The sequence below is a fragment of the Cervus canadensis genome, chromosome 29 (genome assembly GCF_019320065.1).
Source record: "Cervus canadensis isolate Bull #8, Minnesota chromosome 29, ASM1932006v1, whole genome shotgun sequence".
NCBI lineage: Eukaryota > Metazoa > Chordata > Mammalia > Artiodactyla > Cervidae > Cervus > Cervus canadensis.
Genome location: NC_057414.1, coordinates 26359940 through 26387796, shown reverse-complemented (window position 1 = coordinate 26387796; position 27857 = coordinate 26359940). Strand labels below are relative to the sequence as shown.

The 27857-nt window shown below is 46.8% G+C and overlaps 1 protein-coding gene across 5 annotated transcripts; it reads left to right on the top strand.

The window, feature by feature from the left end:
- Nucleotides 1-6351: 6351 nt before the first annotated feature.
- HEPACAM (hepatic and glial cell adhesion molecule) lies at nucleotides 6352-24215 on the top strand. Of its 5 annotated transcripts, none has more exons than XM_043452077.1 (7): nucleotides 6352-6863; nucleotides 17294-17635; nucleotides 18571-18852; nucleotides 19147-19246; nucleotides 20360-20589; nucleotides 20688-20802; nucleotides 22017-22153. In XM_043452077.1, exons 1-6 carry the CDS (start codon nucleotides 6779-6781, stop codon nucleotides 20792-20794), a joined length of 1146 nt encoding a protein of 381 aa, XP_043308012.1. In that variant the 5' UTR covers nucleotides 6352-6778; the 3' UTR covers nucleotides 20795-20802; nucleotides 22017-22153. The 5 variants fall into 5 exon arrangements, with proteins under 5 accessions (XP_043308012.1, XP_043308009.1, XP_043308008.1 ...); XM_043452074.1 differs by having other exon boundaries at nucleotides 6355-6863; nucleotides 20735-20802; nucleotides 22017-24215; XM_043452073.1 differs by having other exon boundaries at nucleotides 6359-6863; nucleotides 20732-20802; nucleotides 22017-24215.
- The last annotated feature ends 3642 nt before the right edge of the window (nucleotides 24216-27857 follow it).

The following is a 27857-nucleotide window of genomic DNA, read 5'->3' as shown; positions in this document are numbered from 1 at the left end:
TGAAGCTCAAGGTCCTCTCCCAAGCTCATGTAGTCATTGGAATAATTTGGTTACTTGCAGCTATGGGACTGAGGTTCCTATTTTCTTGCCAACTGTTAGCTGAGGGTAGCTCTTAGCTACTATAGGCCCCTAGCTTTCCCTTGCCATTAGGCTGTTTCACAACAGGGAAGTTGACTTCATCAAAATCAGCAGAACCATCTGTCTCTAATGTGCTAAGTCAGAGTCTTAGATAACATAACCCAATCAAGGGAGTGGCTATTCTATCACCTTTGCCATATTTATTAGCTAGAAGCACACACACACACACTCCAATTGTGTATAGTAAACTTTTCTGAGAGTTTTGATGGAGACAGGGGAGAAAGAGTTTTATAGTATAACAATGTAAGCTGTTCTTTCATAAATGTATTTTATTTTGCTATTTTATTAATTTATTTGGCTACACCGGATCTTAGTTGTCGCATGTAGGATGTTTAGTTGCAGCATACAAACTCTTAGTTGTGGCATGTGGGATCTAGTTCCCCGACCAGAGACGAACCTGGGCCCCTTGCACTGGCAGCATGAAGTCTTAGTCACAGGGCCACCAGGAAAGTCCCCAAACTGTTCTTCAATTTTCTTCAGCACCCCACCCCTTGTTGCTCCCTCCCCCCACCTCATTCCTTGATTCTCTCTCTCTGCTCTTTCCCCATCCCCAAATTCCTGTCTGTGTCTGTTACACAGCAGTTTATCTTTTCATGCCTTGACTCCCTCAGCTTAAGACCTTGCATTCCATTCCATGTGGCATAGCCACATATTTTTCTTGCTAAAGACAATTCCCTCTGCAAGAATTTAGGTGCCATTTGTTAAAGTTTTTTTTTTTTCTTTTCATTATGCTACCAAAGATTAATTACAATTTCGTGGAGGAGACAGAAATGACTCAATTAATAGCAGGATGTGAATGAGGGAAGGAGGGGGAAGACTCTAACTATAAAATCACCACTGATGTTAGGAAGGACTGAACCCACTAGCAGTAACAGTGCCAGAGCATTCTCCCTGGAGCCTGTAGACAAAAAAATAAAAAATAAAACAGGCCAAGTAGTTGGGAACATTCTTAAATCTAATGGTGAATGAAGTGAAGTTGCTCAGTCATGTCCGACTCTTTGTGACCCCGTGGACTGTAGCCTACCAGGCTCCTCCATCTGTGGGGTTCTCCAGGCAAGAATACTGGAGTGGGTTGCCATTTCCTTCTCCAGGGGATCTAATGGTAGGGTTATTAAAATTGGTATTTATTTATGCATGATTTGTGTATATGTGTGTGTGTTTTGCCTCTTCTTGCCTGTACTGTTAAGTAACTTTAGGAGTCCCAGATCTGTTGTTAAATAGCATTTTAACTCTGGGAAAATTCCTTAACGTCTCTGTCCCTTAATCCGTCATCTGAGAAATGAAGAAGTGAGACAAGGTCGTCCTAAGTGTCTCCTGCAATGTGGTGAGTCTGTCGCTCTGTGACTGTTCTGCCACTCCTACTAGACCTTCAGTTCTTCAAGGACAGAGATCATTTTATAAATTCCCCAGTCAGCTTGATTTTTTCCCCGAAATTCACAGAGGTCTGTATGAAGTGGTGACTCAGTCGAAAACGGTGCCGCCCATTCTGGAGAACAGAACACTTCTGAGTTTAAGCCAGCAGGGAGGGGTGTGTGTGTGTGTTGTGTGTGTGTGTGTGTGTGTGTGTGTGTTGGGGGAGGGTTTCCATTCCAAGCTGCAGGACCACCGGTTGCTCAGGACAGGGCCTGAGAACAGCAGGCCGGGGCCACCATGAGTGCGGGGTGGAGGGTTTCGGGGGGAGGTCAGAATCCCAGAGCAGGTGCCGGATGAGAGTGGCCTGAAGTCACCGCGGGCAGCAGAAGGGCCAGAGGACTGGGTTGAGCCGCTCAGGAGAGGAAGATGCCCATGGAAATGCATCTGCTCAAGTGCTCAGAGGAGGAAGGGGCATGGGCCTTGGCCACCATCAGTCAAGAGGTGTGTCTCCACCGTTGTTTAACAGCCACATTATGCAGCTCTCAGAACTGGGTCCCGGGAGGAGACCCATAAGAATGAAGAGCTACAGCCCGGGCCCTGAAGAGGTCTCCCAGGCTAATGAGAAGATGGCCACAGTAACCATATTTTCTGATTCCAGAGAGGGACATGATGATTGACCAGTACAAATATACTTTCAAAGTTAAAGTCATGTAATATTTATAATCAGGATATCCCTACCGATAAAACACAAAACCTCAGCCTGAATCATCAACAATTAGCTGGAACAGACACACCCGCAGGGAAAAACCCAGGCGACGCCCGGGAGGTTAAAACAGGGTCAGCCAGGGCAGGTGAGATCACCGGCACGTGTCGTGTGTGAGCCCAAGTTGACTGGGCTGTTAACTATGTCTTTGTGACCCAGTTGCCTAGTGGGTCAGTGGCCGCCCGCAAAGTGCGTTCCAGTTATTTCTGGGAATTCACCAAGGAATGCCTCCTGTGTGTTCACACCCCGCTCTATTCTCTGCAGTTGCTATTTGGTGCCCTCCTCGCTGTCACCCCTCTGGTCCAGCCCCAGCACACACAGCTGCCCCTTACTCCAGCCAGCCGCTTGAGAACTCCTGCAAGTTCTCTCCCGTTCCGTGTTCAGCTTTGTCTGCCGAGTACCTACTATGTGCCCGCCCTGTATAACACAATAGGGCTTCAGAGGCCGATAAGACACGGTCCTTCTCTGTTCTTGAGGAGAGAAGAGCCCAGAAGCAGATGATATGAGGTTCTGTAGGGCTGTGTGTATGTGTGTATATCAGTCATTCAGTCATGTCTGGCTCTCTGTGACCCTGTAGACTGTAGCCTGCCAGGCTCCTCTGTCCATGGGATCTCCCAGGCAAGAATACTGGACTGGGTTGCCATGTTTCCCTCCAAGTATCTTCCTGACCCAGTGATCGAACCTGTGTCTCTAGCTTAGCCTCTGCTTGGATCCATCAGTCTTTTCAGTTTCCACCCCCAACCCAGCTCCTCTCTGAGGTTTAGGGTGAGCGTAGCTGAGATCTTGGCGAAGCAGCAGTGAGTGGTTTCGTGAAGTGAGATCTTAATTCCTTGCTCAGGAATTGAACCTGGGTAACCTGGATGAGAACCAGGAATCCTAGCCACAAGACCAGCAAGGGCTACAGGCTAGAAGCTATTTGTTCCTGGATCTTTGCCCCCAGTGAAAAATGTATCTATCACGGAGGCAGGTACAAAGTTTATTATTAGAGACACAGCGCAGCAACAAGCTGCAGCGCTCACAGAGAAGCGGTTTGATTAGTTGAAACAGAAGCGAGACAGAGACGCACACCCAGAGAGGAAGGGTGTGGGCATCCCCTCCAGTGAGGAGGAGTGAAGTAAAGAGGTCATTTATATCAGGCAGTTCTTCCAGGTCTTTGTCTTCCTTCAGGCCAATTATCTGGTTTCTTTTTCTACACCTGACCTACCCTGGGACACTCCCCTGGGTGTGCACACTCCCCTCAGCCAAGATGGACCTCCAAGTGAAGGCTTCTGGGAGGAGCAAGACTCATTACGGCCTGGCATTGTCCTTTGACTTTTGACCCACAAGGAGCCTTTCGGTGCATGTGTAGTGTCTCCCTTGTCCCAAAAGAGGGGGACGCGGAGATCCCTTAATCATTTACTAAAACAGGGTTTTGCCTCTCTTTGTCCTTGCCATGACTATTACCTTGACTATTGCTGTGACTATTACCTTAAGGTGTTTATAAAAGACAAACATTGGCTATTTACCCTGTTTCTTTTGTTGCTTCCCTTTCGGAAGGCGAACAGGAGGCCGACTGTAAATACCTTAACTGGAGCCCACCCGTCTCTTGTCTCAAGAAATGCTGAAGAGCTGTAAGTATCCAGCCTGAAGCCCACTTCTTTGTGCCCCATGAAATGCAGATAGGAGGCCAGTTGTCAACGTCTAGCCTGGAGCCCATCTGTGTCCTGCAGCAGCTGGTGTGGCCTAGGACTCCTTGTGAAATCAGAGGAGGCAGTGCCTGAGGACCTGTGTGGCCTTCAGGACTCCCACTGGTCTCTGCTCGAGTCTAGGTTGCTCCCTGGTCTGAGGGGCAGTTGCTGGCCTGGCCTCGCCTTCCCAGTGCAGCCCCTTCCCTCCCTGTTCTGCCTTCTGCTGGTTCTTTCTCTCCAGCACCTCCGGGTCCCCTCAGGAAGCGTGTGGTTCTTTGGGGGCACTCGTGTATTCTGTGTGGGGGTAAGGAGCCTGAGGTTCATCCTGGGGTGGGGGTTGGAGGGAGAACTTATTTCCTGCTTCTGTCTTCTGTCACAGTTCTCTTCCCATAATCCTTCATGCTGAACGTCATATCCTTTTGTGCTCAGTTGCTTCGGTCCTGTCTGACTGTTTCCGACCCCGTGGACTGTAGTTTGCCAGGCTCCTCTGTCCATGGGATTCTTCAGGCAAGAATACTGGAGTGAGTTGCCATGCCTTCCTCCAGGGAACCTTCCCGACCTAGGGATGGAGCCTGCATCTCTTATGTTTCCTGCATCGGCAGGAGAGCTCTTTACCACTGAGCCACCTGGGAGCCCCTCATATCCTTTTACCTCAGACAATAAGCCTCCAGGTCTAATCATCACAAGCAAAAGAGGCTGTTTCTACACTATAGAAGGACACTATGATCCGGTCCACAGCCTGCTCTCCATGATACATCAAAGGAACAGATAAAAGAAATTAAAATATCCTTTAGTTCCTTACAAAGACTGGTTTTCAAGCCTTTCATCTTACTACTGACTCTAAAATACTATTTTAAATCTCAGAAGATGAATATTGCCTTTCTCTTTTTCATTGTATTCCTGCTGAAACCCCACTAACTCTACCAGAGGCAGACAAGTGCCATAAGCTGTCTAGGAAGACGTCACAATCATAAGAGATGCAAAAGGGAAAAAAAAATCTGATTTATGCATTTCAGAATATTTTCTGGAGTTCCTCTGTGATGTTCAAAACCAATGCTATCCGCCTCTTTTGCCCCATCCTTCGACTCAGATGGACCATGCACTAAATCTTCAGTTCTAGAAACCTGACTTGATACTATGTATGAAATAGATAATAAGAACTAATAAGAATTAATCAGAACCTACTGTATACCACAAAGAACCCTACTCAGTGCTCTGTGGTGACCTAGATGGGAAGGAAATCCGAATAAGAGGAGTTATATGTATACATGTCACTGATTCTCTTCGCTGTACAACAGAAACGAACAGTGTTATAAGGCAACTATACTCCAATAAAAATTTTTAAAAAACAGAAACCTGGCTTAACCAGGCTTTCTCTAGTATGTAAAAAGAATACTTTGAAAGATAACTTCTACACTTACAAAATTAAGACCAGAGTTTCAGTGTTTAGAGACAACTAAGAGGAGGCGTTGTAAACTTTGGTCTCACCAAAATATAAAAGTCCCCAAAAGAATTAAACAAAAGAAGAAGATTTTTCTTTTAAGTTTAAAATAGCACCTCTCCAGGGCTCCTCAGGTGTTGCTGGTGGTAAAGAACCCGCCCGCCAATGCAGGTGACTCAAGAGATGCAGATTCGATCCCTGAGTCTGGAAGATCCCCTGGAGGAGGGCATGGCAGCCCACTCCAGTATTCTTGCCTGGAGAATCCCCTGGACAGAGGAGCCTGGCGGGCTACAGTCCACAGCGTCGCAAAAAGTCAGACATGACTGAAGTAATCAAGATGCACACACACACACACACACACACACATACGCATTCACCTCTTCAACAAAGAATTTTTTAGGCGCTCCACTGGACTAAATCTTCATCAATCCTCTCAACAGTTTCTACAAGGAAGCTACTGCCCCCCCCCCCCATGTACAGATGTGAAATTAGAGAATTAACAAGGTTGTATGGCTGTCTGCCCCAAATCACACAGTGAGCAAGCAAGCGTTCCACTGACCACCCACAGGAGAAGCTGTGGACGTGGTAATGGGGGGGGTCAGGGCAGAGCTGGGGTGCTTCTCTTCATCACACCTCAAGACTTGAGAAAATGGCTGGGCTGTAGCTGGTGGCTGAACTCCAGGCTCTTGGGGGTATTACCATCATCTTTGCTCTGACATGTTCTAGAAAATGGACTGGAGGCTGGGGATTGAGCTGAGCAGCTGCTGGAAAAAGATCCCCAGCATCTACAAGATTCTGTGATCGGAGAGAGAAGCCCAAGCTTGACAGCTATGATAATAATACAATTCAAGCCATTTTCCAGTCTTCTTGTTTTGGGGTAGAAGAGGGGTTTTCCGTGTCTTCAGCCATTTCTGGAATCTCTCATTCCAACCCTTCAGAAAACTCCTCTCCCTGCCTTTTCAGAGTTTGTTGGAGGTGTGTCCGTGGCGTGCACCCTCCCTCACAGGAATGAGGGGCAAGAGGTGGAGACAGGACTTGCTGGGACACACAAGGTCCAGTTTAGTGTGGATCCCAGTTCCCTCCCTGAGCCCAGATTCTCATCTCCCCCGGGCAGTGGGGTTCAGCTCAGGCAGGTGAAGAACTGCTGGGACCCCTCAGACTGGAAGCTGTGCTGGAGAGGGTCTTACAAGCAGATACCCTCTTCCCAAGCCGGGATGCAGGGTTTTGAAACCAGAAAATGCCAGGTCTGAAAGAGAGGCAAGAACAAGTCCAGCAACACACAGACCTCTGTGTATTCAGAGGGAACTTGGCAGGGTTGTGTCCGGGCAGAGAAACTCCGAGTGGTACAAAGGGACGTGCCCGGAGTGGAGAAATCATGCTAATTGTCTGCACCAGAGCTGGAGAACGCCACCCAAAATGAAGAGAGAAAGGGAAGCCCCGTCCAGGGCCTTCAGTGCGCGGCGCCTCGCTCCTTTTGTCTACCTGCTTCTGATCCAGACAGGTAGGGGAACCGGAGGGTAGGACGGGGTCCGCAGGAGGGACCCGGGGCTTTCCAAGGAGAGGGAGGGGGGAGCTGCGGGCCAGAACGCCTCTGGGGCGGGAGGAGGGGAGAGTGCCCAGCCACCGTGGGAAGCGCCTCAGTGAATTCAGGCATTCGTGTTGAATGTATTTCTTCATTCTGTGTGCCTCCTGCCTGGCCCCTGCCCCCCAGCCCCCAAAGCCTGCATGACTTTGGAGCTCCCACGGCATTCAGTGCTTTAGATGGAGGGCAACGAGCCATTGCTTATGGGACGTCTTGTTGGCGTGGGCCTGTTGGGCATTCTTTATAATTCGCAGTCGGGATTATGGTGGGGCTTGGAGGGGTGGGGAAATCTTGGTTTTGTGCCTCCTCAACCCCCGACCCTGGCTTCTCTGGGTGTAAAACAGCAAGGGAGATGAAAGAAGCTTTGGAGATAATGAGTCTCCCGGCTTGGGACAGTAACACCAACCTATCCATAACTCAGGCACACCAGAGACACCTATCTTCTGTACTGCCCCCTACCAACTCCTTGGAGAAATGATCTGATTGTCAATACATGTGCTTATGTGCACGCGCTCACACACACACACACACACACACACACACACACACACACACACACACACACAGAGGGTTCTCAGGTGGCTCAGTGGTAAAGAATCCGCCTGCCAATGCAGGAGATGCAAGAGACTCGGGTTCAATCCCTGGATCAGAAAGAGCCCCTGGAGTAGGAAATGGCAACCCACTCCAGTATTCTTGCCTGGAAAATTCCATGGACAGAGGAGACTGGCAGGCTACAGTCCATGGGGTCACTAAGAGTCAGACATGGCTGAGGGATTGAGCACACACGCATATACACACACATAAACTATTCCAGAGAGCCTAGGAATTTACAGTTTCATTGGACAAATAGACGCAGAAACCATTTTAATAAAATACAGAGACTACTATGGGTCAGAGAGGCAGAGAGAGGTCACCTGCACTGTCAGGAAGCTGGTGCTGGTGGTACAGGATACGAGTAGGGGAATATCAGGGGAAGTTACTTGGGAGTGTCTGCACTGCATTTTAAAGAATGAGAAAAACAGGTAGGTGTGGGAGTGAGCATTATAGTTAGGAAAATGGGCCAAGGTCAACAGCTTGAAATGGTATCGGGTGTTAGGAGCAGCCCAGTCAGTCACTCCTTCTGGAGAGGAAAGAGTGAATGGAGTTCGGCGAGATATGTAAACCTTGCTAAGGAAATTGGAAGATAATCTGCAAACAATGGTGACCGGGAGGGCATGGAATGGTTTTCAGTCTGGGAACCAGCAGGGCCAGAGATCGCTCACCCTGCGTGGAGGCGTTGGAGGCGTTGGAGGCAAAACTGGAGGCAAGATGGGAAAGGAAGCCTATATCCGTTATCCATTTGGTGGAACCACAAACTGGATGACTTCAACAACAGATGTGCATTGTTTCACAGTTCCAGGGGGTAAAATTTCAAGATCAAGGTGGTGGGAAGGCTGTACACCCTCTGAAGGCGCTAGGCAGGGTTCTACTCTAGGCCTCTCTGCTGTCTTTGGGTAGTTCCTTGACTGTGACAGGTTAACTTTAATCTTCACATGGCATTCTCCCCGTGCTTGTGTGTATATTCAATTTCTTCATTTTATAAGGACACCAGTCATCTTGGATTGGGCTTCCCTGGTGGCTCAGACAGTTAAGAATCTGCCTGCAGTGCAGAAGACCCAGATTCAATCCCTGGGGGGGAAGATCCCTTAGAGAAGGAAATGGCAATGCACTCCAGTATTCTTGCCTGGAAAGTCCCATTGACAGAGGAGCCTGACGGACTACAGTCCATGGGGTCGCAAAGAGTCAGACACAACTGAGCAATTAACACTTTCACTTTCATCTTAGATTGGGGGCCCACTCCCTCCAGTATTAGCTTGTTACCTTGACAATGACCCCAATGCCAAATAAAGTCACATTCTGAGATACTTAGGGCTTCCCAAGTGGTTCAGTGGTAAAGAATCCACTTGCCAATGCAGGAGACATAAGAGATTGTGGGTTTGATCCCTGAGTCAGGAAGATCCCCTGGAGCAGAAAATGGCAACCCACTCCAGTATTCTTGCCTGAAGAATTCCATGGACAGGGGAGCCTGGCAGGCCACAGTCCACAGGGTCGCAAAGAGTCAGACACATTTGAAGTGACTGAGTACACACACATGGAGATACTTGGGATTAGGACTTCAAGACATAAATTTTAGGGGGCACAATTCAACCCATAACAAAGCTACTGCAATAGTTCAAGAGAGAAATGAACCAGGCTGGAATTAGAATAAAGAGAGAGGGAGGGAAGGATATTGAGATAATATTTTGGAGGGAAAATCAGGACCTAGTGATTGATAGGAAGTTAAAGAATCTAGGGAAGGAGGTAGGATTTCTGTGTGAAACATTAGCTTTAAAAATGGGCAAGATTGGGAGATATAATGATTAGTGTTACTCATGTTGAGGTTGAAATGGCTGTGAGACATTTGTGGGGAAATGTTGAACAACCTAAAACTGGAGGGTTGGGAAGTGGTGTTTGGAAGCTGTCAGCTAAGAGGTGAGATTTAAAACAGTAAGAATAAAGAAATACCAGCTTACAGGAGCAAATGAGCTGAAAATGGAACACTGAGGAACCCCAAGACTTTTTTTTAAAACCAATGCAAACTTTTTTATTTTTTTACCTTTTTATTTTTTGTTGGAGTATAGCCAGTTAACAATGTTGTGATAGCTTCAGTGGAGGGATTGGGCCATACATATACATGTATCCATTCTCCCACAAACTCCCCTCCCACACAGGCTACCACATATCATTGAGCAGGGTTTCCTGTGCTATGCAGTAGATCCTTGTTGGTTATTCATTTTGAATATAGCGGTGTGTACATGTTGATCAAACTCCCTAACTATCCCTTCCCCCCAGCAAGCATAAGTTCATTCTCTAAATCTGTGTGAATCTGAGGAATCCCAAGATTTGCAGAGGAAAGCAGAGAACAAAAGCCTATTGAGGAGGCGTGGAACAATCAGAGATACAGAGGGAGATCTTGAAGACTGTGGTGTCCAGAAAGTGAAGGGAGTCGGGATATTCCCAGAGAGTCAACATCAAATGTATCAAGGAGCCTAGTGTAATAAGGACCTAAAAGAGCCCATCTGATGTGGCCATAAAGAGGTTACCATTAGCCTTAGTGAGAGCAGTGTCAGTGGACATTACAATGAATGGAGGAAATGAGAGCTGATGGTATGGAGACAGGGAACCGGGAATAGGAAATGTACAATGACATGTACAAATCAGAGGTGTCCTTAAGCTCTTTCAGGTCATCACATGGTAAAGAAAAAAAATTATGGAAGGATCTTGTCAGTCACTGTGATTAGGCAGAAACAAAAGGAACTTCTGTGAGAGACAGTGTAATTGAGTATTATTTAACAAGGGGCTTCCCTGGTGGTTCAATGATTAAGACTCCATGCTTCTGCTGCAGGGGGCACAGGTTCAGTCCCAGGTCCAGGAACTAAAATCCCACATGCTGCATGGCCACAAAAAATAAAAATGTATAAGAAAAAATTCTAACTATAAACTACGCTAATAAGATATTAGTTACAAACTAAGATAGGTAAGAGGTAAGTGTGGGGTCAGGCCATTGTACTGCTGTGGACTCAATAGCAATACAGGCTAAGATTCTATGAGGAATTTCTGCCATCCTCAATCTATTAGGAAAATGTCGGCTTCTGTGACAAATAAATTCCAACATTTAAGTTCTCCTGACATTAACCCTGGAGTAGCTGGTACCGTTTCAAGCAAGGCCTGGTATGAACAAAGACTGTTCCATGAGGTTTTCCAGAGACCAAGCTCATGGAGCTCTATCAACTTTCACATGTGTTTCCAATGGTCAGTCTGAGATTTATCTCTATTTCTTTTAGGTAGAGGATTAAGGGAAAAACAGAAGAAGTACACCAGCCTATAAGTGGAACCTACCACTTTTACTAGTACTATTGGGTAGAAATCAGTAGTGACACAGCCATACTCACCTGCAAGGGAGGCTGGGAGACATAGCTTTAAGGCTGGCACTAAAAGGGTGGCCTGGATCATGTGACTCTGGCTCCCAGAGATCTGCCTTAATCCCTTGCCATCAAGGAAATCAACCCTGAATACTCATAGGAAGAACTGATGCTGAAGTTGAAACTCCAATACTCTGACCGCCTGATGCAAAGAGCCAACTCATTGGAAAAGACCCTGATGCTCGGAAAGATTGAGAGCAGGAGGAGAAGGCAGGCAACAGAGGATGGGATGGTTGGACGGCATCACCAACTCAGTGGGCATGAGTTTGAGCAAGCTCTAGGAGTTGGTGATGGACAGGGAAGCCTGGCCTGCTGCAGACCATGGGGTCGCAGAGAGTCAGACAAGACTGAGCGACTGAATAGCAACAATACTCCCTTATGGCAGCAACCACCTTACTTGCCTCAGGCAAGTAGACTTAGTCCTTAGTGCTCTGAACCTCAAACGAACTAAGGAGGCTTCCCTAAATTCATCACAGCCCTATTCCTGGGACATTCAAACACAGTTTTTCTAGAGGCTAGAATACTAATTACAATCATAAACACAACATGCCATACATCTAGATAATCTGATTTGCAAGCTGTTACTCTCTGGGATCCTAGAGCCAGTCTGTCCTCTAGGCTCTCATTAGGAAGAAGTTCCTTGCCTAGGTTCCACTCTGAGTTCTAAGATCACCTTCCATATTTTAGGTGCTGTATTTTTTTTTTAATTGCAATTGAGAGTTATATACAGGAACATGCAATTTTACATAAGGATACAGTTTTATGAACCTTTAAAAGTGAATAAATCCATTTAATTAGCCTCCAAGGTCATGGAAAAGAACATTTCAGCACCTGAGAAATACCTTCTTACTATATCGTTACTATTTTCTTCCCCCCAGGGTCACAGTGGTGTACTAATTTCTAATACAGATTAATTTTGTGTGTCTTTGAACTTCATAAAAGTGGAGTTATATCTATGCACTCTTTTAAGCCTGGTTTCTTTCACTGAACACCAAATGTGTAAGAGTCATGCATGTTGTTGAAATTGTAACTTGTTTGATCTCAGTGCTATATAGTATTCCATCATAAAAATATACCAAAAATTTGTTTACCTATTCAATTTTGATAGACACTTTGGTTGTTAACAGTTTGGGCCTTTATGAACAGAGTTGTTAAGAACTTTCTAGTAGATGTCTTTTGGTGAACAGATATACCCAGGAGTAGAATTTGCCGAGTTATGTGTATGCGGTTAAGCTTAGAAGACATAGCCAGAGTTTTCAGAAGTGGTTGTATCAAGCTACATTCCCACCAGCTCTGACTGAGAGTTCAGATGTTCTTTCATATATTCACCAATAACTGAATCTTCTGTTTTTCATTTTAGCGATCCTAGTATGAGGTGGCATTAAATTATGGTTTAAAATCGCAAATCTATGATGATGAATGCAGTTGTATCTTTTTCATATACTTATTAGCTATTTGAAAATCCATGTATTTGTAATCCATGTCTATTTGTAAATCCATGGCTGATTCACGTCAATGTATGGCAAAAACCACTACAGTATTGTAAAGTTATTAGCCTCCAACTAATAAAAATAAATGAAAAAAAAAAAAGAAAATCCTTTTATGTGAAATACCTGATCCAAATCTTTTGCCCATTTTCTATTGAGTTTCCTGGATTTTTTAAAAAGTGGTAATTTGTAGGAGTTTAAAATATATATGTTGGATACGAGTCATTTACAGGATATATGTATTACAACTATCTCCCTCGGTGTGTGCGTGTGTGTGTGCGCTAAATCGCTTCAGTTGTGTCGACTCTGTGCAACCCTATGGACTGTAGCCCACCAGTCTCCTCTGTCCATGGGATTCTCCAAGCAAGAACACTGAATTGGATTGCTATGTCCTTCTCCAGGGGATCTTCCCGACCCAGGGCTCAAACCCACATCTCTTTTGTCTCCTGCATTGGCAGGCAGATTCTTTTTTTTTTTTTTTTTAATTTTATTTATTGCTGGTTGCACTGGATCTTTGTTGCTGTGCAAGGGCTTTCTCTAGTTGTGGTGCTCAGGCTTCTCACTGTTGTGGCTTCTCTTGTTGCAGAGCTCAGGCTCTGAAGTGCGGGCTCAGTAGTTGTGGCACCCAGTTTTAGTTGCTCCGAGACATGTGAAATCTTCCCGGACCAGGAATCGAACCTGTGTCCCCTGCGTTGGCAGGCAGGTTCTTTTCCACTGTGCTACCAGGGAAGTCTGGCAGGCAGATTCTCTACAGCTAGTGCCACCTGGGAAGGCCATCTCCCACTGTACAGTTTGCCTTTCACTCTCTTAATGGTGTCTCTTGATGGACAGAAGTTCTTAATTTGATTGTCCACTGTATCATTTTCATCTTTTACGGGTACCACCTTTGTGTCCGTCGAAAAATCTTTGTCCTCAAGTCACAAAGATATTCTCCTATGTTTTCTTTTTAAAACATTGTTTTACCTTTCACATTTAGGTCTACAATCTACCTAGAATTGGTATGTGTGTGAGATGTGAGGTAAGGACCAAAATTCATTTTTATTCCAACGTGGCCCAGCAATATTTATTAAAAAAAAAAAAATCCTTTCTGCACTTCACTGCATGTCACCAGTGGTTCAGTGGTTAGGACTCCAGGTTTCCACTGCAGGTATCATGGATTCAGTCTCTGGTTGGGGAACTAAGATCCCACAACCCTCACAGCAAAAATAAAAAGTCAAGCTATCATGTTTAAGTCTGTTTTTGGACTCTTCATTCTGTTCTGTTGATATACTTGTCTATTGTTGTGCCAAGGGTAAATATCTTGGGATTTTTATCAGTATTATAATAAATTTATAAGCCAGCTTTGGAGAATTGACAGCTTAACATTGATAATTACTCCTATCCAAAACACGGTATATCTCTGTGTGCTGTCTTTATATTTATTAGCTAGGAACATGTTACTGAACACTGGCTTTCTTTACAGGGTAGGAAAAAAGCTACCCTTCTCTTCCTGGATCCCAAGGGTCCTCTTTACAATTTCTGTATCCTGATTTTCCCTTATATTCCTGAGTGATTGACACTTAAAATGAGTTCACACTTTTGTAGGCCTCAACGTAGTAACAAGAGAAAACTCTAACACAGTGACCCCAACAGTGAAGCTCCTCTACAATAGGGGCAGAGAAGGGGGGTTGTTTTCTCAGAGCATTTAATATTCATTATTATTAATTCGTTCAGAATAATAAAAATGAAAAGCGAAAAGTAGTATTTTTTGCTTTTAGAAAACCGTGATGTATGGGACTTCCCCCAGCAGTCCAGTGGTTAAGACTCTGCCTTCCAAGGCAGGGGATGTGGATTCACTTCCTGGCTGGGGAACTAAGGCCCCTCGTGCTGTGGAGTGCGGCCAACAAGAAAATAAAACCATGCTGTGTGCTGCCTTTGGGTTATTGTATGCAGTTCTGGTCACCACACCTCAAAAAAGAAATAATAGAATTGGAGAAAGCCCAAATAAGGGTATTTATACTAGCCCAAGGGAAGGAGGGACTTCCTATAGAGACAGATCCAAACAAAACAAAAAGCCCTTCAGGTAAAAAGGGACATAACTGCAGTCCGGGGTATCATAGAGTGTGGATTAGGTGTAACATGTTTCACAGTATCTCATGAATGCTTTTGAGATGGTTAGATAGCATCACTGACTCCATTAGACACTAATCTGGGTAAACTCTGGGAGATGGTGAAGGACAGGGAAGCCTGGCTTGCAGCAGTCCATGGGGTCACAAAGAGCCGGACACACCTTGGTGACTGAACAACATTTGGCTGCGCTGGGTCTTAGTTGCAGCACGTGAAATCTCTAGTTGCCACATGCAAACTCTTAGCTGTGACATGCAAACTCTTAGTTGTGGCTCATGGGATCTAGTTCCCTGTGCTGTGCTGTGCTTAGTTGCTCAGTCATGTCCAGTTCTTTGCAACACCATGGACTGTAGCCCACCAGGCTCCTCTGTCCACGGGATTCTCCAGGCAAGAATACTGGAGTGGGTTACCATGCCCTCCTCCAGGGCATCTTCCTGACCCAGGGATCAAACCCAGGCCCCCTAAGAAAGGAGTCTTAGCCACTGGACCACCAGGGAAACCCCTCTCACTGATATGTTTAAAAGGTAAATTTAAGGCAAATACTGGTAATAGAAAATCTTTGCCCACCACAAAGGGCATATAAAAATGAACAGATGATGGTTTAAGGAAGTGGCTATTAAGGGTCCCCAAGGCTATTGGCAGGTACATTCTTATAGTTAAAGCTTGACATTCTTTGATGTCACAGCAGGTTTAAATCCTAGTTGATGAGGGCCACCTCCCTGGTCCAGTGTGGCTGTTTGAGTTGGCAGGGACATCTTGCAGCGAGGTCAATTTCCTTCTGTTCAGCCTCCAGCGGGAACAGAGACTTTTCTACCTAACGATGCTTCCGAGACTTGAGGACGATGATTAAGTTAATCGTTTCTCAAGGTTGAAGAGTTTTAGTTCCTTTTATTTGCACCGTTAGCCATTTCCTCGCTTCTATGTCCTTCCTTGGCACCTGTCCTAGTTCTCTATGTCCCTTGAAAGTTGTGGGACCCTGACCTTAAAACCAACTCCAATTTTGGCTAGATTTTGGGAAACAGTGTTTGCTCAGCAAAAATGCTCTTTGTCAGCTTCTGGAAGAGACTGCTCCCTCCACTTCTGAACATGCCTACATACACCCCTATGACTCAGGGGCGATATTCGTTTGCAGACCCGTGGAAGGCACCCACCAAGAGGAGGGGGAGGCCAAGGGTGATCCATATGCAGTAACTTCTCCAAAGGTTTTATCCAGAAGAATCATGTTTATTTTTGTTTTTTAAATATTTATTTATTTGACTGTGCCAGGTCTTAGTTGGCAGGCAGGATCTAGTTCCTCAACCAGGGATTGAACCCAGGCCCCCTGCATTGGGAATGGGAGATTTTAGCCACTGGATCACCAGAGAAAGTCCCCAGAAGGCTCAAATTTACACTGGTAGAAAGAGGGACTTCTCTGGCAGTCCAGGGTTGGGACTCCGTGCTTCCACTGCAGGGGACCCTGGTTCAATCCCTGGTCAGGGAACTAAGATCCCACATATTGCTTCATGCAGCAAAAATAAATTAAAAAATTGGTAGAAAGAGCAAACTTAAAGGGGGAAGGGCATCCCCACAGCACTACTGGGACCTTATATGGGACGAGACAGAGTAGAAGAGAGAGCAGGAGAAACTCAAGGGAGGGTCCGAGAAGACAGAAGTAGGGAGGGGAATTCATTCCACTTTTCCTTGGGGCTGGGACTGTCATAGCCCAGCCTCCTGGAAAGAAGATATAAGAACCTAGGAGCTTGAGGTTGCTAAATCCCAGGGTGGTTCTGCATACATCACCCTCATGTGCTGACGCCACTGCTTCAGACTGGGTCCTGAGAAGCGGGGTAGATGTTCCCATCCTGGCCCTTAATGAAGCTCACTGATTTTTTCCAGAGCCACTTCGAGTCACCTACACCAAACCCTATTTGCCTGTTCGGGGAAGTTTGAAAGCTTGTGTTTTTAAGTCAAACCAAGCCTGGGACCTAGCACCTGCTAGGCAGGAAATCCCATCTAAATAATCCCAGAAACCAAGAGCTGGAGAAATCTGAAGGATCATGAGGTCAAGCAGATTTCAGTCTGACATACAGAGCCATAGAGATTCCCCAGCAGCACACCAAGATCCCGGGAAGGACAGGACTCAGGTCCTCACCTCCTCTTTGACTAAATCAAGTGAGCTAGAACTAAATTTCATTTCTTTTCAATTTATATAGGGTTTTGTGGGAACAAAAATACCTTTAATAGGAAAATTTGAAAATACTTGGTTTTGTCCATTCTAACTCCCCGCCCCCCATGACAAGTATATAATATTCATGAATACGGTGGCTTTCATCATTGCAGTAGTGTCTTCCACACCTAAGGTTTTATGATTATAACATTCTTGACACATGATGACAGACTGTCATGATTGCAATGTCAGGTTGCAGATTATCTGGTCCTACTACCTCATTATTCAAAGGAGAAAATGAAAGCACAGGGAGGGGAATGAACATTCAATTGGCCTTTCCTTGATTACTTCTAAAGACGGGGAGCTCACTACCTAACAAAGCACTTGTTCCCAAAATGGATTGGATATGTTTATTAAATTGAATTTGCTTCGATCCGCACAACTCACCTTTTCATTTCACTGCCTTTTGGCTTGGAAAAAAGGAAGAACTGTTAGGAAGGGAAGAGTCCAGTGTGGTGAGGCATGGAGAGATCAGAGGACTCAGAGATGAGAAGGGGGTAAGGAGCCAAGGCCTGACATTGCCCTCTCGCTGTGGGCTTCTGTTCACAGAGCCCCTGACAGGGGTGAACATCACCAGCCCGGTGCGCCTGATCCATGGCACGGTGGGGAAGGCCGCCCTGCTCTCCGTGCAGTATAGCAGCACCAGCAGCGACAAGCCCGTGGTCAAGTGGCAGCTGAAACGGGACAAGCCAGTGACTGTCGTTCAGTCCATCGGCACCGAGGTCATTGGCACCCTGCGGCCTGACTATCGAGACCGCATCCGCCTCTTTGAGAACGGCTCCCTGCTTCTCAGCGACCTGCAGCTGGCCGATGAGGGCACCTATGAGGTCGAGATCTCCATCACGGATGACACTTTCACCGGGGAGAAGACCATCAACCTCACTGTAGACGGTAAAGTCTCGGGCAGGGAAGGAGTGAGTGCCAGCAGCTGGGGTGGGGGCTAGGGTCCACCCGGTACCCTAGCTAGACCCCAGGAAAACCCACACAAGAGCCAGTGGGGAGCAGAGAGTGAGCCAACTGGACCTTAGAGACTGGCAGATAGACCACAGCTAACATGTACAGGGTGCTTACTGTGAGCCAGAAATGATTGTAAGTTTTTGCCTATGTTGACTCATTTAATGCTTATAATAATCTAGGGATAGTTAATGTCATTGGCCCTGTTTCAAGAGATGAGAAAACTGAGGAACAAGGAGGTTGAATAATTTGACCAAGTCCACACAACTAGTAAGTGATAGAGTCAATATCTGAACCTATTTGGAGCTTCCCTTGTGTCTCAGCAGTAAAGAATCCACCTGCAGGAGCCTCAGGAGACCTGGGTTCAATCCCTGGGTCAGGAAGACCCCCTAGAGAAGGAAGTGGCAACCCACTCTAGTACTCTTGCCTGGAGAATCCCATGGACAGAGGAGCCGGGCAGGCTACAGTCCATGGGGTCGCAAGGAGTCGGACACAACTTCTTGACTTAGAATGCACAGACCTAAACTTAGCCCAGTGAAAATATTTTCCAGGCTGGTCAGCTTAAGACATCTGGGAAAGGTATTTGAGAAGAAAGAAAGGGAAGATCCAGAAGGGCAGGGACCATGGCTGTCTTGTTCTGCATTGTATCCCCTGTGCTCAATTAGGTGCTCAATAAATAGTGGGTAAATAAATGAATAAATGGATGGATGGATGGATGGATGGATGGATGGGGGTGGGTGGGAGGGTGGTGGTAAAGCGCTATACTGAGACCTCTGAAGACCACAGATCGAGCTGGAAGGTGGGCAGTTAAGAAGGGGAAGGGAGATGCTTTTTGGCCACTGGCTCACAGGCTCCCCCACCCCCGGGCTCAGTGCCCATTTCAAGGCCGCAGGTGTTAGTAGCATCAACCACGGTGCTGGAGCTCAGCGAGGCCTTCACCCTGAACTGCTCACACGAGAACGGCACCAAACCCAGCTACACCTGGCTGAAGGACGGCAAGCCCCTCCTCAACGACTCCCGGATGCTGCTGTCCCCAGACCAAAAGGTGCTCACCATCACGCGCGTGCTCATGGAGGACGACGACCTATACAGTTGTGTGGTGGAGAACCCCATCAGCCAGGGCCGCAGCCCGCCCGTCAAGATCACCGTGTACCGTGAGTCTCCCGCTGCCCACCCTGGGGACCCACCACCCTGAGAGGCAGGTGACCACGAGAGGCTGAGGACATCCCAGACAGAGTGCCACCGGGGTGGGAGAGAGGCAGAGATGGGCCAGGTCTCCCTGGAGGACAGCATCGGTGGGAAGTGAGCTCCGGGGAAAGTCCACCACTGGCCAGCCCTGCTGCCGGGGGCTCCTTTTCTCTTCCTTCGGCCCCAGGAAGCTCTCTCCTGCCCACACCCACCACTTACCCTGAAACCTCTGCCACCTCTCTGCCTCCCTCTCTCTCTAGGAAGAAGCTCCCTCTACATCATCTTGTCCACAGGAGGCATCTTCCTCCTTGTGACCTTGGTGACTGTCTGCGCCTGCTGGAAACCCTCCAAAAAGTCTGGGTAACTCTCCAAGTTCCCCTCCCTGAGTATCCGAATCCTTCCACCCACTCCAGCCGAGTTCCGTTCTTTCCTTAGTCTCTCTCTCTCTCTCTCTTTTAAAATGATTTGTTTATTTGTATTTATTTTTGGCTTTGCTGGGTGTTCATTGCTGCACATGGGCTTTCCCTAGTTGCAGTGAGTGGGGGGATACTCTGTAGTTTCAGTGGGTGGGCTTCTCTTTGCGGTGGCTTCTCTTGTTGCAGAGCATGGACTCTAGGGGGCAGGGGCTTCGGTAGTTGCAGCCATGGACTCAGTAGTTGTGGCACATGGGCCGTGGCATGTGGGATCTTCCCAGACCAGAGTTCGAAATCATGTCCCCAGCATTGCAAGGCGGATTCTTAACCATTCACTGGACCACCACTAAGCTCCTCTTGGTCTCTTTATTTATTAAAAAAAAAAAAAAAAAAAACTATTTTTTTTTAATGTGGACCATTTTTAAAGTCTTTATTGAACTTGTTACAATATTGCTTCTGTTTTATGTTTTGGTTTTTTGGCTGTAAGGCATGTGGGATCTTAGCTCTCCGACCAGGGATTGAACCTACACCCTCTGCATTGGAAGGCAAAGTCTTAACCACCGGACCACCAAGGAAGTCCCCTCTTCTTAGTCTCTTTAAATGCCTTTCCTCCCAGGGCCCAAAGCTCTTCCTAGGAGATCCATCTTACCATTGCATGCATTGTATATGGAATTACATCCTGTAATTCCTCACAACCCCAACAATCCCAGCATTGTTAATAACGGTTTCACTTGCACATCACCTTCTGTGAATCAAGCACTGTATTTGTGGTTAGCACACTACCTTTCAGTGTGATTATCTTACAGTGTGATTCTCTGCAGTTTACAGATACTGACTCTGGACTCAGATGAGTTAAGTGACTTGCCCACGGTCACAATGCCAGGGCCAGACTCAGGCTGCAAACCTAGATGGGATATACCCCATCCCACCACACCCAGCCCATCTTCCTATTACACGGCCTCATTGATGGCCATCAGATACTGCCCCACTGTGTCCCCACGCCCAGAACTTCTGCTCACACTCAACAGCTGTGTTCACCAGATGCTGGGTTGATTTACAGGAAGAAGAGGAAGCTGGAGAAGCAAAACTCCATGGAGTATATGGATCAGAGTGATGACCGCCTGAAACCAGAAGGTGAGCTCCCAGCCGCCCACTCACCCATCCCATCGTCACTCAGAGCAGTGGGCTGCTGGGAAAAGGCAGATCTGGGCGACAAGGAAGCCAGCTCTGCAGGGCCCCTTCCTCCACCAACTGCACGAAGACTGCAGAGCTGGGAGAGGAGCACCCGAGGTAGGACCCCGGGGATGACGAATCCTTTGGTGGAGGTTGTGGCGGGACCCCGACTGGCCACTGGGAAGCAAAGAGCGTAGGTGCTGGCTGGTGGAAAGGGTTCTGGACCTGCGCCAGCCGCCCCCTTCTTTGCCCTGTGCAGCAGACACCCTCCCACGAAGCGGAGAGCAGGAAAGGAAGAACCCCATGGCACTCTACATCCTGAAAGACAAGGTGAGTAGCTCTGGGCTGAGTGCCCCACGAACACCCCATCAGCCCCTGCCGCATTCTGGTAGTACCGTAGCCCCGCTATGCTGACATCCTTTTCTAGGACTCAGAACAACCCTGAGAAATATTTCTGTCACCCACACTTGAGAGATGAGAAAAATAGGGTAAAAATAATTTTACCCTATTTTATTATTTTTTATAATAAAATACAGTAAAATGACAGGGGTAAAATGACTTGTCCAGAATCAAACAAGTAAATCGGTGGTGGTATGTGTCTGTGTGTTAGTCACTTAGTTGTGTCCACCTCTTTGCAACCGCATGGACTGTAGCCTTCCAGGCTCCTCCATCCATGAAATTCTCCAGGCAAGAATACCAGAGCGGGTTGCCATTTCCTTCTCCAACTGGTGGCAGTACTAGCCTTCAAATCCAGATCTCTGGACATGGGGCTTTGGGTGATTTCCAACTATTCCACAACCAACTCTGTACCACGCTGTCCAAGGCAGGTGGAAAGTGGAGAATACGTGGTCAAAGCACTCAGTTTAATGCATTTCAACATTTAATGAGCACCTATTATGTGCCAGGCACCATGCTAAGTGTCCTTCAGTTCAGTTCAGTCCTCAGTCATATCCGACTCTTTGCGACCCCATGGACTGCAGCACGCCAGGCTTCCCTGGCCATCACCAACTCCTGGAGCTTGCTCAAACTCATGTCCATTGAGTAGATGATGCCATCCAACCATCTCATCCTCTGGCATCCCCTTCTCCTCCTGCCCTCAATCTTTCCCAGCATCAGGGTCTTTTCCAATGAATCATCTCTTCCCATCAGGTGTGCAAAGTATTGGAGTTTCAGCTTCAGCATCAGTCCTTCCAATGAATATTCGGGACTGATTTCCTTTAGGATGGACTGGTTGGCTCTCCTTGCAGTCCAAGTGACTCTCAAGCGTCTTCTCCAACACCACAGTTCAAAAAGCATCAATTCTTCAGCGCTCAGCTTTCTTTATGGTCCAACTCTCACATCCATACATGACCACTGGAAAAACCACAGCTTTGTGTCCTATATTACAAGAGAAACCAGACCTAGGTCTGCAGCCTTCCAGGAGATCAGAGTGTGAAGGGGGCTGTGTCTCTTTCACCTTGGTATTACCAGGGCCCTGGAACACCGGGCGTGCTCCCAGCCCTGGCCAGCTGTCCGCTGACCCCTCCTGGCAACTGTCTTTGCAGGACTCGCCGGAGCCCGAGGAGAACCCCGCCCAGGAGCCTCGGAGCGCGACGGAGCCCGGCCCGCCCGGCTACTCCGTGTCCCCGGCCGTGCCGGGGCGGTCGCCCGGGCTACCCATCCGCTCCGCCCGCCGCTACCCGCGCTCCCCGGCGCGCTCCCCCGCCACCGGCCGGACGCACTCGTCCCCGCCCCGGGCCCCCGGATCGCCTGGCCGCTCGCGCAGCGCCTCGCGCACACTGCGGACTGCCGGCGTGCACCTGATCCGCGAGCAAGACGAGACGGGGCCGGTGGAGATCAGCGCTTGAGCCTCCTGGGGTCCCCGGAGGCGCCCGCACACCGAGGCCCCTGTCCAGGGGAGGGCGGGGCAGCGGGGCTGCGGCCCGCGAGGGGCGAGGGATTAGGCGAGGTCCCGCGGGGCAAGAGGATAGGGCGCGGGGGCCACTGTGAGCCTGCGGAGTCCGGGGACTAGGCGGGAATGGCGGAGGGTGGAGCAGATTGTGAAATCGGGGTGCGTTTGCTCCCTGATCACTGGCTGTGTTCTCAGTGGGTGTGGGTTGTGCCCTCTTAGGACCATATAGATTATTAAATTTACGGCCCAGTCCCCGGAGAGGCTTATGGAAACTAACATCAGTAACCTTACCCCGATGACTATCCTGTGTCCTTCCTAGGGCGCATTTATGCTTCCCACCCACCCTCTGCCCTTGCTATCCAGGAACGAACTCCCGGTTCCTGGGGAACTTCCTCGGCAAGTCCAGATTAGAGAGGCCACTTGCCTCAAAGGTACAACTGTCCTCAACTACGGGGGAGTCCAGAAAATCACTGTGAAGACAGGACCTTGGGGCACCCTTCTCGGGCATCTGGGACCTGGGTACCTACCAGTTGGCCAGGGAGGAGCTCAAGGGCATTTCTTTGCCACCCCCTCTCCCACAACCCGGGTCTAGCCAGAGCAAAGGATTCAAGCCTCCCAGGCGTGGCCTCCTCCAAAGCCTCCCTCAGCATCGTGCCCAGCATTCTTTTCATCTCTGGTCCCTAGAGAAGGGGCTCCTCACTCATTCCCAGACCGAGAAAGCTAAATCAAGTGAGGATCTGTCTTTTAACACCTATCTACTGCTTCTCCCTGGCTTTGCACAAAATAAGCCTTTCAAACAATCACTGTCCCCGGGAAAGGTTGTCGAGCTTCCCGTAGGTTTAAGAGGATGAAGTTCAACTCTCCCCAGAAATGGTGGAAGGAGGAGGTAACTCACCGCTCTCCCCACCCACCACTGCGTCTTAGAGACCGGAGGAAGCCCTTGGTCTCCGGCCTCTCACCTGCCCTGCTCCCAGGTATGCAGGGCCCAGGAGACAGGCCAGGGCAGGCTCTCTAATTACACACACCTGCAGAATACGGAGAGATCGGTCCACTGTGCAGCTAGGCCATGCCCGTGCCACCACCACTTCTTGCACAGTTTGGAGGAAAGACAGTCATCTGCCTTGTGAAGAGAGAGGGCGATTAAAATGATGCAAGAGAAGAAGGCCCTCTGTGTGTGCTGACCTCTCTTCCCTGATGCCTCTAGTGCGTATCTGGTCCCTCCTCAGCTTCTTGAGCTCCAGCTCGGACCCTGCACCATCCCACAGAGGAACTCCCTAGGTCCCAATTCCCCACCACTCCATGTGGGACAAGTTTTGTCCCAGCCCAAAGGCAGCAGCATTTCCAGTTGATTCCCCCCAATAACCTACAGGTCGTGGTCCTCCCAGCTCCCTGCCCCTATGCACTGCTCCAGGCTCATCTGCACAGGTATGCCTTTGCAGCTCTGCTTCCTCACCCCAGAACTGCTCCCCTCACTTCCCCAGGTGCCTGATCTAGGAGACAAGGCATGTGGGGGCGGGGAATACCCACACCCACACCCACCCCACCCCCCAAGTTGCTCAGGCAGGTGGGAGACGCAAGATGTGGTCTCAGACAGGTACATCCCAGTCAACCTGGAGAGGCAAGGGTGAAGATTGAGGTGAGATGAGGGCAAGCTGTACTCTAATCCCCAATGCTGCATCCCTGAGGGGCCTGCTTCCCAGGCTGAAGTCAAATCTGCCTTAAATGGGGGGAGGGGGTGGAGCAAGGAAGTGGTTTTGTTTTTGTTTTGTTTTGATCTTTATCTTTGTATTACTGGCATCTAGCAGAGTGCCTAGCACATTCTGGATGCTCAATAAACTTTTGATGAAATGAAGTGATAACTTGGTTTCACTTAATCAAGGAGAACAAACAAATCGCCTAAAAATACCAGTCGTTTCCCTTTTCTGTTTTCTTCTCATCTTCCTTCATTATCCTTCACCCTCTCTGGAAATCCCAGATTGTTGATTCCAAAATCATCCCACACTCATTCATTCATTCTGATGTTCTTTCTTTTATTCAGTAAACATGTCTTCATGGACCATGAAGTATGCTAGACGCTGGGGAGACAGTGTCCTGGAGGAACACAGATAATAAACAGATTATCATAATACAGTGTGGAAAATGCAATAACAGAGGTAGATACAAGGTGCTCTAGAAGCATGTAAGAGCAGCATCTAACCCAGATTAGGGGTTTTCAGCAAAGGTATCTTAGAGGAGAACAAGCCTGACTTAGTCTTAGAAAGATCAGTTAATCGGGTGGAGGAAAGAAAAGGATGAAAGGACACATATTCCAGACAGGAGCAGTATGTAAAAAATGCTTAGTAAGTAGAGTTCTTACTTCTTAGCACTTATAAAATGTGGATCAACCAGGGGCAAGTGTTTAAATTGGGCTTCCCTGGTGGCTCAGACGGTAATGAATCCACCTACAATGGAGGAGACCTGGGTTCGATCCCTGGGTTGGGAAGATCCCCTAGAGGAGGGCATGGCAACCCACTCCAGTATTCTTGCCTGGAGAATTCCATGGACAGAGGAGCCTGGCGGGCTACAGTCCATGTGGTCACAAAGAGTCAGACACGACTGAGCAACTAAGCCCAGTACAGATGTTTATGTTAGCACTGACAAAGATCAGACTTGTGCCAGTGGCAAAGTGCGGGAGTTTGAACCCGAGACTCCTGGACTACGTTGGTACTGGCCCCCAGTTTGTAGCATCCCAGGCTCCCAAAATAAAAACTTAAATCCTCTGTGAAGAAAACCATCTCCTTAAATTTTCAGAGACTAAGACCAATCAAAGATGAGTTGACAAGGAAAGGACATCAAACACAGAAGGAAACAAACCACCAAGAATGAAAGTCAGCAAATGTAAGAAGTAATATATTTAAGGCCACCAAGGTCTTCAAATATTGGAATTATCATACATAAAACATAAAATAATTATGAAATGCTTGAAGAAATAAAAGACACTTTATAAAAATGAACAAGCAACAAGACACTATCAAAAGTGATCAAGTTTGAAAAGGAACAAATCGAACTTTTGTACATAAAAATATGACTTATTGAAATAAAAATGTAAATAAAGAGGTTAAATACATTAAATACAGCTGAAGAGAGTTAGTTGATCTGAAAAAATTTTACAGAATAAGACACGACAGACAAGGAAATGAAATACATGAGAAAAAGAGATTAAGGCTCAGGTCATGTAGAATGAAAAGGTCTAACATTTCATCAAGAGCTCAAAGGGGAGAAAAGAGAGATGGAGGAGAGGCAGTATTTTGAGAGTAATGACTGAAACTTTTGTAGAACCCATGACAAACATACACATTCAAGGTTAACACATGAGATACTTTTAAAGGTTTCCACATCTACCTAAAATGTAGTAAAACTAGAGTATATCAAAGAAAAAGAGACAATCTTGTTGACTGAAAAAAATGCGCAGTGTGAGAGTTGTGAGTTAAGTTTTATTTGGGTCAAAATGAGGACTGTAGCCTAGGAAACAGCATTTCAGTCCTGAGAAACTGCTGCAGAGGCAATGGGGAAGGTGAGTGTAATATGATTTTAGTGAAGGGGGGATTCCTGCAGTCAGGCATACATTTTGGCAGAGGCTTGCTGCTAGTCATGAAGAACAGATGTCTCTGTTAATGATTTTAATGCTTTTCTAAAAGATACGAGGAGATGCAAGAATTGAGCTCATGGGGACTCCCTAGTAGTCCAGTGGTTAAAAATCCACGTTGCAAAGCAGGGGACGCAGGTTCAATCTCTGGTTTGGGATCTAAGATCCCACATGCAGTGGAACAACTAGAGCCACAACTACCAACTCCTGGGCACTCTAGAGCCCACATGCCACAGCTAGAGAGTCCATGAGCTGCAAAGACCCCTGTGCCCCAACTAAGATCTGACGCAGCCAAATAAATAAATCATTTTTTTTAAGATAAAAAATTAGGCTCATAAAATCTCCTCCTGAAAATATCTATTGGAAGACCTGTTCTGCCAGTTTTTCCCAGAACACAGAGTGCTTCCTTCCTGATCTTCACCCTGAGCTCCTCTCAGAGGAATGTTGGTTTAGCAGCTGCAGTGTCTCATGACTGAATCCTTGTAGAGGTAGGCGGCAAGTGCCAGTTTATGGTCGGCAATCTTAAAGGCTGTCAGAGGGAAAAAGGTCTTACACATTTAGACAATAATAAAGGAAATCATTAGAAAGTGAACAGTAGCTTCAAAAAGATGGGCAAAAATAATTATTAACCCAGAATATTGTACCTAGCAGCACAGTCTTCCAAATATGAGGGTAAAATATATTATCAGATGGACAAAAACTACAGTTTACCATCAACACTAAAAGAACTCCCAAAGACACATTTTAGGAAGAAGGAAAATTATTCCAAAAGACAGGTTTGAGTTGAAGAAAGAATAATGACAAAAGAAATTAGTAAAAATGTTGACAAATTAAATAGTACCTTATAAAATGAAAATAATATCTATTTGTGGCTTTCAAAACCTTATAGATAATATACAGGAAAATAATAGGATGTAAATCAGGAGGAGAGTTATCAGAATTAAATTATTCCAAAATCTTTAAATTCTTTTGGGAGGAGAAGGTGGTTAATATATTAATATTCAGATTTTATTAAGTATTCAAGGGAACATTATCAGGGTAACTACAAAAAGAAGAAAATAAGAGAAATGGTACAAGTTCCAAAATGATAGATTAAGGAAACAAACACAAACTCAATTTCTTTTAAAGCCATGAGAAGAAAAAAAAAAAAAAAGAAGCATAGAAAATGGGAGAATAGAAAGTGAAAAAAAAAAGATGATAGAAACACAGCTAAATTATAGATTATAAATAAATTATAAATGGCCTGAAGTAGTTAAAATGCAACCTGATTGACAGCATTTTTTAATCCAGCTATAATGTTGTTTAATTAAATGATACACATCCCAAAGAAAGACTTGGAAAAGTTGAAAGTGCAGTGCTGCAAAAAGATGTGCCAGGCAGATAGTAAGCCAAAGGAAGCGGGGGTGGCTAGAAATATGAGATAAATGGACTTTAGGACCAAAAGCCTCATTATAGTAGGATGTCCCCACATCGTGTCTGCTGAGACAGTCCTGGTTCACTCCTGTTAAACAGATGTCTCCTTTGTTACTAGGAATAAATGGGGTACTTTGAATTTGAGTGCAAATTGTTTACTTTAGGAGACATCAGTAGAGGAGCAAAGAAATGGATCGGCAAAGAGATCAAAACCAATAAGGGATATGTTATCAAACCAGTTAATACTGTGGAGCTCAATGCTGCTGGGAGCCCTGGGAGATGGCGTTAAACAGATTTGAGGATAATCCCCACTGACAGGCAAGGAAACTGGGGTGTCGATCCAGTGAATCTCCATCCATCATTAGTTTAGGGCTTCTTCTATGACAATTCCTGGTACTCCCAGCCTGACTTTCATGTATCCAAATATATTCCCCAAACAGAGTTGCAGGTATGCAC